The following is a 9953-nucleotide window of genomic DNA, read 5'->3' as shown; positions in this document are numbered from 1 at the left end:
CCAGGACCCTGGGACCATGACCTGAGCCGAAGGCAGACGTTTAACGACTGAGCCACCCAGGCGCCCCAGTTTAGTGGTTTCTTATGAAGTTAGACAAATGACTTACCACATATCCCAGCAATTCCATTCCTGGATATTTGCCCAAGAGAAATTAAAGCATACATTCACATAAAACTTGTACGTGAATATTATGATAGCTTTATTAACAATTGTCAAAAACTGGAAACAACCAACATGTCCTTTAATATGTGGATAATCAGTGGTACATCCATGCAGTGGAATACTACTCAGCAATAAAAATGATTGAACTATTGATTCATGTATCAACATGGATAAACTATGAATGCAGTTTCTAAAAATGCTAAAGCCTGAGAAAAATGTAGCTCCAAACCTGTAATAACTCCTTGTTGCACACAGAACAAAATCAAAGCCTTACAGTGCTTATCTCTCTACTCCGACTAGAATATAAACTCCATAGGTGCAATGATATTTATGTTTGTTCATTTATATTTGTTGACTGAAGAAAGTAGATATTAATACTACTGGTTTGCAGATGAGGAAACATATCAAAAGTTAAGTTACTTGGTAATATAAAATCAGAATTTGAGCACAAGTCTTTCCAACTCCTACACTTTTCCTTGCCATCACACTGCTTGCCAGTACCTTTGGCTTAGCATAGTTTCAAAACTAACCCATGGTCCTCAAGTCTGACCTCCATGTTACAGTCAACTGGGAGGTTTTTTAAATTCTCTTTCTGGCCTTTTGGTCCTTAGACCAGGTGAAATCACCTCTCCAGGTGATTCTGGTGCCTAGTGACAAATGAAAATAACTACAGATTAATAGTGCTTGTTGAATTAGTGAATGAACAGAGTTGATAGCTTAACATATGACTTGCCCACGTTTTTTGTCTGCTGTGTGTATTGACTTTTCCTGGCTTTTTTTCTTCTGTCCTTATTTCTTGTTTATTTTTTAATTTTTACCTTACCCTTTGAAAATTCCCTTAGAGTCTGTTTTTAAACCATCCTCTCCTCTAAGTATTATTGTGATAACAATTAAACATTTCTGTGGATGTAGAGAGTTCTGGAATCTTCTTCCTTGAGGTACATCTCCCTGATTTCAACCTAGAGTGGAGTGGGCTTGGGACTTGACTGGTTGAATGAACTTTCTACTTGTTTCTTTTCTGGCTAAAGAGACGTTTAGTTGTAGAATTACAATTGTTATTCTTATCAGTAGTGCAGACAGTTGCAGAAGGATGAATTAGAAGTAGATGGTCAATGTGTGTAATGGGTTTTCTTCTAGGTAGATGAAGAATGGGAACCAATTATTTCATTTAAGGCAACAACTTCAATCCATAATTATGACTAAAAATAATTTACTTCTGTGGAAACAGAGAAGCTAAGAGCAAGTTATTTCTGAAGAATTTTATATTCTATAAAAGATTTCTGGTAGTAGTTTATTAATTTAGGTGCACTTGAAGTTTTGTTGCAGATTATTAACCTGTGAAAAGGGAAGCTGAGAGACAGTGATTTAAAGCAAGAGTTATAGAGCCCTTCACAATTAAAAGTTAATCAGAAATTAGGGAAAGCTTTCTAGAGTCCATTGATAAGATACATTTTTCTTACTTTTTTCATTAAGTGACTTATCAAGTGCTGTATTTTACCACTGAAAAATGATGAATTTTTGCCTAGATTTTCCTGTAAAACTTAAAAGCCCCAAATAAGGAATTATTTTCACCTCTTTGATAACCCTTCACCTGCCTCATGAAGAGAGAGATTTATCTTAAGTTGGGGAAATAATACTTAAGAATTTGATTCAAACAAAGAGGGAACAGTCACTTCAGGTTATACTAGCTGTGGCTATGAATAAGTTAAAAGACACATCTGGCAAATTTCTAGATAAGACTTGTAAGAATAATCTGAGGGAATGGACCTATGACTTTTAAATGATGCATTTCCTGCTAACTTTCAGGTTTTATTGAACTCAGATTTTAAAAATGAAACAGACTTGAGAATCACAAAAAGGTTTCTAGATGCCATTATGCTTTTTACCATGAGTGACAGTAATGATTAATGCACATTTAGAGTATTATTGATTTTTTAAAAAGATTTTATCTATTTGTGAGAGAGAGCACGTGCGTGCGAGAGAGAGCACAAGCATCAGTTAGAGGGAGAAGGAGGCTCCCTGCTGAGCAGAGAGCCTGATGCAGGACTCCATCCAAGGATCCTGGGATCATGACCTGAGCCAAAGGCAGACGCTTATCCGACTGAGCCACCCAGGTGCCCAGAGTATTTTTTTTTTTTTAAGTATCTTGTTATTTAAAATAAATACCCCAAGATAGCATTGATTTCTTAGATATTTCTTTTTTCACATCTTGGATAGAATTTACTTTTCTTATAGAACATTTGCTAAAGTATAATGTAAATCAAAGAAAATGTGTTGTTTATTAATCTATCCAAACTCCAAAAATGTTTATAATTTGAGCTACATTCTAACAAGGAAGAAAGATAAGACCAAACAACTATAAGTTTTCATATCCTGAGGAAAGACCTTTTAGAATCTACATGATATGTTTTATATTTGGTTATAGATTGAAATATATAGTAAACTGAATGGAGTTCTCATTCAGAATAATAAGTCCTTAAAATAGTTAAAGCAGTACTACAGAACACAGATTATTTCACTGAGAATAAACACATAGCTCCTAGATCTGAAAAACAAAAGAAAAAAAAATACAGGGTGTCCCTGAAAAATCCCAAAAGTGTCTTTAGTATAAGTGTAAAAGTTTCAGAGGGAAGGATTTTCTTCTCTCATTTTAGATGAAATGATAAAGGAATAGTACTCTAAAGATTCAGCAAACCTCTGAAAAATTAAATAAAAAATTTAAATTATGGGGGCACCTGGGTGGCTCAGTCATTAAGTGTCTGCCTTCAGCTCAGGTCATGATCCCAGGGTCCTGGGATCGAGCCCCGCATCGGGCTCCCTGCTCCGCGGGAAGCCTGCTTCTCCCTCTCCCACTCCCCCTGCTTGTGTTCCCTCTCTCGCTGTGTCTCTCTCTGTCAAATAAACAAAATCTTAAAAAAATATATTTAAATTATGTAGTGATCCAATTTATATATATACATACTTATACAGTATATATTATGCATAAAACAAATATTTATATACATTATAAATAGGGTGGTTATTTGTCAAAATGCTGTGATTATCTTCCAGTTATCTTTTTCTTTACTCATTCTACTATGCATATGTATTTGCATATTTAAAGTAAAAATGTCAGTAACAAAGAGCCCTTAAAAGACTCAAATGGTAACCTCATCAAGTATAGATGTGGGCCAGAAAATACACTGCTATAGTAAGTCAGTGGTTAACACCCATCTCTAAAATAGGCTTAGCATTTGTCTTATCCTGCCTGTTCATCTTCGTCTCCATACTCAGATATAACCATTTGGCTGGAGGGAGTTAGGAGCTGAAATGCCAGTGCCCTTGTGCCACCCCCTGGAAACGGATTTAATTACTCTGGGGTATATAGCCTGGCTAATGGGACTCTTTTAAGTTCTCCAGGTTAGTCAATGTACAGCGAAAGAAGGATGAGAACCTCTGTTTTATAGGAAACTTAAAAAAAAAAAAACTCATTTATTTTTCAGTCTGTTAATTTGTATTCTGTTGAAACTGTTACTACCTGTACAAAACTTGTGTTGAACGAATTACATTATTTTCACCTGTTTTCTTAAATAAGCTACGTTTTAATGTCCAGCCTGCCACTGAGTTAATTGGGTAACATGATGGACTGTTGTATTCTGCCTCTATCTTTTCCTCCCTCCAGTCTGTCTTCCATGCTGTCCAAATGGTTAATTTTCTAAAGCATAAAATAATTCTATCACTGCCATGCATAAAAGACTTTAATTATCCATTCTTTACAGATTAAAGTATAAGTTTCTTAGTTGGCCCCAACTTGTTTTATCTTCCCTGTTAGTTCAAAACTAGAGATCCTGAACTCCATGTGTACTGACCATTCCTTGAACAGTCCTTTTATTTCATACCTGCCTTCACATATGCTATGTCCTTTATCACTAATTTCGATCATTGCTCAAGAGTAGGTTCAGAAACATTTATTGGAATGGAGCGAAAGTAGCATTTATTATTGAGCATACTAGCCAAGGACTGTGGGGTTTTTTTACTGTAACTTAACACCTATTCTGAAGTTCATATATGAGCAAAATTTCCTACATTTTCACTCTCCCACAAATTGGCTGCGTCTATTTTATACATAATTTATACAGAGATTTAAGTGTATTCAACCATAAAATTCAGTCAAGTAATCTCCTGCCCATGTGAAAGGGAAAATTGAAAGGCTCATACATGTAGATAACTTTCATAGTACAAAGTGCAGCCTGTGAAAACTTAACAGTCTCTGTGTGGATAAATGTTACAGTTTAACAAGAAGTTAGTTTGGGCAATGTTAAAAATTTGAGATTTTTTTTTTTGTCTATTAAGATAAATTTGGTAAAATGTAATTTAGTTTGTTCTTTTATATATGCTTCCTAGGTTTTCTTAGTGTTGCTAATTGTGTTTTTTAACTGATGTTTTACAATCTTAATTTGATAATTTTTTTCTTCCATTAGAATGTGAAACATGGTGCAGAAACATTCAAGAAGTGGCTGAAGGGAGAAGGAAAAAAGTGCCACTGCCTATCAGAAAAAAACAAAAGAAAACATGGGAAATACAACCACCAAATTCCGTAAAGCACTCATCAATGGTGATGAAAACCTGGCCTGCCAAATTTATGAAAACAACCCTCAGCTGAAAGAATCCCTTGATCCAAATACATCTTATGGAGAGCCCTACCAGCACAATACTCCATTACACTATGCTGCTAGACATGGAATGAATAGAATACTAGGGTAAGTATTATTCTAAACCAGTTAATAATAAATTAGTGAAAGGGAAAAAAATCCTTGATCTTTGAAAATATATACATACATATGTGCATGTTATATGGTATTATAGTGAATTATATCCACTTTTTTTTTTAAGATTGATTGATTTATTTTAGAGCTCAAGACAGGCCCTCAAGTGGAGGGGGAACTCAAGCAGACTCCGCCTAGTGCGGAGCCCAACATGGGGCTCTATCTCACAACCTGAGATCACAACCTGAGCCAAAACCAAGAGTCGGATGCTTAACCGACTGTGCCACCCAGGCGCCCCAGTGAATTATTAAGTATGATTTTTTTTATTATGCCCAAATTAGACCAAAAGTTTTAATAGTAAGGTTGGTTCACATAGTCTTATGGCTGTAAATACATTTTGATCCTCAGTATGTTTCGTAATATGATATCTTGGAAATATTTTAGTGTTTAATTTATAGCATTTGAATTCTAGAAAAGTAATTATCAGCTATCAGAAAATTGCAGGGAATTTTGCCTACAGCGGAGTTTTCAGCTCCGATTAGTTTAAGTTGAAAAAACAGATGTATTTGCCTTATCTAATCATGATCGGGTTTGAGTTTCCTTTCTTTTAATGGGGTTCAGTTACTTGAAAAGACTTCTAAAAGCAAAACATTTCCTTAAAACCAAAAATACTGAGAAAACTTAGAATCTCTCCAACAAGAAAGCATTAGTTGACAGCAAACACGTTTATATGAAGATTCTTACCTCATTGCATGAGAATTAAATTTTATGTTTACTAGCTTATAAAATGAGAGGAGCAGAGGATAGTAGTTCTAAAACAAATTTAGTGTTTTAAGAAGTAGATTATGCAGCTGTAAAAGTCTGATGCTGGAAGAGAAGAGACATTCCTTTGCTTACATAGTAAAATAAAATTCATAAAGCAGTATTTGAAGCTCTTTAGAACTTGATAAAAAATGTTCAACCTTTTCCATATTTCTTTTAATACAAATTGTTGTTCAAATTAAGCTGCTCCTTTCGGTTTCTTTGAAACATGTCATGTATGCTCTTTTTGCCATGTGCATGCTGCTATCTCTGCCAGGAGTCTCCTCCCCCACCCCTCTCAGCTTTCTCTTTCTTATCTAAGTCTTATCCTTCCTTCAAGGCCCTGTGCAGGATTTATTTGTCTTCTTAGCCTGTCACAACCCAAAAGAACCTCAATCTTTCTTTTTAGCTTCTGTGGCTTTTTTTGTTTGTATGTATTACTTATTTGCTATATACTATATCATTGTGCTTTATAACTTTGTGTATCTTCTCTCTACCTAAATTACTACTTTTTTAAAATGTATCTTTTTTGTACTTCTAGCATCTAGCATAGTGTCTTACACAAAGTAAATAACAGTTTTATAAAATCATTGCACAAGAAAATATTTTATGATCAGGATTTGTGAATGAGAAAAATTCCATGAATGAGCTAAGTCATCCAGACCCATGATTTTATCAAGTAGGAATCTCTGTAACCTCTTAAAAATAAAGTAGGTAGGGTGCCTGGGTGGCTCAGTTGGTTGGGCAATTGCCTTCGGCTCGGGTCATGATTCTGGAGTCCCGGGATCGAGTCCCGCGTCAGGCTCCCTGCTCGGCGGGGGGTCTGCTTCTCCCTCTAACCCTTCCCCTCTCATGCTCTCTGTCTCCCATTCTCTCTCTCAGATAAATAAATAAAAATCTTAAAAAAAAAAAAAAAAGTAGGTATTTCTTGACTTAGTATTTCCATAACCTCTCCTTTTTGCATTTAGTTTTTGTTTTCATTTCTCTAAAGATACCTACTTAAAAGCCACCTCCAACTCATCTTGTTTGAAATTTTATATTTTTTCTTCCCAAACTGGGTTTTCCCTATGTTAACGACACTAACGTATTGTGCTGATATGATAATTGCAAATGTGTGAGTGCTTACTGTTTTCTAGGCACTATTAACAGTGTCTACATGCATTATCTTATTTAATCCTCATCACAACTCTGTGAGGTAGTTTGCTGTCTGCATTTTAGAGGTGAGAAAACTGAAGCACAGAAAATTAAGCCACTTGTCAGATCTCTAGCAGCTTTTAAGTGACAAAGCTAATTGCCCAGGCAGATGACTTTAGGCTTTAGGCTTTTTAACCACTGTGATAGCCTCTTCTCTCTATGGTCAGATAAACCTATGTGTCAGGGCTGCCTAAGCCACTTATTAGCAAGGCAAGTTATTTCATCACTCTGGGCTTAAGTTCCCGTATCTGTAAAATAGATATCTATTACATACAGCTTGTGGAATGATTAAATTAATTAATGTGTTATATGTCTATCATGCTGCCTAAGATACAATATGTACTCAGTAATGTTATTGCTTCTCATTTCTGTAACCCTAAATATCTTCAAATTATCCTTGACTTACTCTTCTCCTTTACCTAACCTGTTACTAATACAAAGTTCACTAAGTTTTATCTCTGGAATTCACTTCTTTCCATTCCCATTGCCCCAAGCTTAGCTCACTCTTATCAACCTGTGCTCCCAACATTGAAAATATCTGATTCCTGAATGTTCTTTTTCCAACTATTTTCCTCTCATAATCTCATATCCAGATTAATCTTGCTCAGTAATATCCTTTTTAATATTTTTTCTATCATGGCAAAACTGTAACAATACCCTATTGTCTGTATTATTCTGTTTGGCCTCTAATGCTCCCTTGACCTTGCCCTGATTCTACCCAGTCAGCCCAATTTCTCAATACTCTCTAAGAAGCTCTTATCAGTGAGACTTGTTGATTGACTTCCTTTGTGCTCTCCCCACCTTTAGAAATGCCACCACCACTGCGTTAGTTTTATTCCTGTTGCTCCTTGATTCTCAAATGTCTTCTTTCTTCTCTGATTCCCTCTCCTTTAAATCCTAACTTGGCTTCTGCCTTTTTCATGAATTTACCTACAACTACTCTGACCTGCAGTATTTTTTTGTTTTCTGAAATTCCTACAACTTAGATTTTAAACCATCTTATTGTTATTAAACTCATTTTCTCCACTCGATTGTAAAGATTGTAAATACAATGCTAGACACTTAGTAATGTTCTCAATAGATTAACTATTGAATGCTTAATCCATTAAAGCTTTTTTTTTTAAGTTGAGTATTGTCAGTGAGATTACAGAACTGTTGTATTGCTTTAGCTTCCTCACATTGAACACTACAGTATTATTCAGTATCAGGTCTTGTTATATGATTAATTAAAACTTGCTTGGAATACTAAAGTAAAATATATTTAAGTATTTTTATTACTAAGATAATATGTATATATATATATATTTTTTAAGATTTTATTTATTTATTTGACAGAGACACAGCGAGAGAGGGAACACAGGCAGGGGGAGTGGGAGAGGGAGAAGCAGGCTTCCCACTGAGCAGGGAGCCCAATGCGGGGCTCGATCCCAGGACCCTGGGATCATGACCTGAGCCGAAGGCAGACGCTTAATGACTGAGCCACCCAGGCGCCCCGATAATATGTATATTTTAACATAAAAGAAACCAAGTAGCAAAATGTTTTTTAACCATTTATAGTATAATTTACAAATATACTTTCTAAAATTGGAAAACACTATTAAGAAAGTTATCTAATGCAGTGATTCTTTTTTTTTTTTTTTTTTAAAGATTTTATTTATTTATTTGAGACAGAGAGAATGAGAGAGAGCACATGAGAGGGGGGAGGGCCAGAGGGAGAAGCAGACTCCCTGCCGAGCAGGGAGCCCGATGCGGGACTCGATCCCGGGACTCCAGGATCATGACCTGAGCCGAAGGCAGTCGCTTAACCAACTGAGCCACCCAGGCGCCCTAATGCAGTGATTCTTAAAGTATGTCTGAGGACTCCTAGATCCTGAGACGCTTTTAGGAGGTACATGAAGTCAAACCTATTTTTGTACTAATACTGAGGTATTACTTGCCTTTTTCACTGTGTTGACATTTGCAGTGAAAGTGCAAAAAATGGAAGCTAAAACTACTTACTGATGCCTGTAGATGAATTAAGATTGTGATACCCAGCCTTCCTAGTAATCATTGTATTCATCACTGCCGGCCACTTGCAGTTTAAAAAAAAAAAAAAAAAAAAGCCAGTTTCACTTAAAAGTGCCCTTGATGAAGCAGTAAAAGTTATATCTTTTAATAAAAGTTACTATTTTTAATTAATCTCCATCCTTGAGTACAGTACAAAAAAAGTTCATTGATGTGATTTCAGATTTTATATTGCAAGTAACCTAAGAAATGGCCACTTGTTGAATTTTTGGTATAGTATCGAATATGACTATTCAGTTAGCTGAAAAGTCTTTTCAGAATACTACTTCTTTTTCTAACTATATAGAGGCTGGATTTTCTTCATATGCTTTGAACCAAAACGACATATCACAACAGATAGAATGCTATGAGAATTCGTCTTCTATTAGCTAGACATGAAAAGAAATTTTTAAATGTGTAAAACAGTGCAATTCCTCTCACTTAATTTTTTTTTAAGTATAGTTTTTTTTTTTTCATTTTCACATGTCAAGAATATTTAATACGTAATGGGGTCTTTTTATGAATAAGTATTTTTTAAATGTCTGTTTTAATTTTTAATACAAACATAAATATACATAACCCACATAAACAAAAGCTCTTAGGAAACTTCACTGATTTTTAAAGTTGTAAGAGACCAGGGGTGCCTGGGTGGCTCAGTCGTTAAGCTTCTGCCTTCGGCTCAGGTCATGATCCCAGGCCTGGTCCTGGGATCGAGCCCCGCATTGGGCTCCCTGCTCCGCGGGAAGCCTGCTTCTCCCACTCCCACTCCCCCTGCTTGCGTTTCTGCTCTCACTATCTCTCTCTCTCTCTGTCAAATAAATAATAAAATATTTTTTAAAAAAATAAATAAATAAATAAAAATAAAGTTGTAAGAAACCTGTGACCAAAAAGTTTAAGAATTGCTGATTTGGTCAATATTCTTGACTCTTTGAGGCCGGAATGTATCTCTTTCTCCGTCATGTGGTTATCATTCTATTGAATGAGTAAAGACCTATAGAAAAGATGACA

The 9953-nt window shown here is 35.5% G+C and overlaps 1 protein-coding gene across 1 annotated transcript in view; it reads left to right on the top strand.

Annotated features, from left to right (window-relative positions):
• ANKIB1 (ankyrin repeat and IBR domain containing 1) overlaps nucleotides 1-9953 on the top strand; it is a 142245-nt gene that overhangs the window by 47311 nt on the left and 84981 nt on the right. Inside the window, exon 2 of the mRNA XM_081799696.1 lies at nucleotides 4623-4901. Coding sequence (XP_081655822.1) covers nucleotides 4714-4901 — 188 coding nt within the window. The 5' untranslated portion in view covers nucleotides 4623-4713. The remainder of the gene's footprint in view (nucleotides 1-4622; nucleotides 4902-9953) is intronic.

The sequence above is a fragment of the Leptonychotes weddellii genome, chromosome 12 (genome assembly GCF_054177405.1).
Source record: "Leptonychotes weddellii isolate Sample4059 chromosome 12, ASM5417740v2, whole genome shotgun sequence".
Taxonomy (NCBI): Eukaryota; Metazoa; Chordata; class Mammalia; order Carnivora; family Phocidae; genus Leptonychotes; species Leptonychotes weddellii.
Note: the sequence above shows the minus strand (reverse complement) of the source record. Positions and strands in the feature narration are given on the sequence as shown.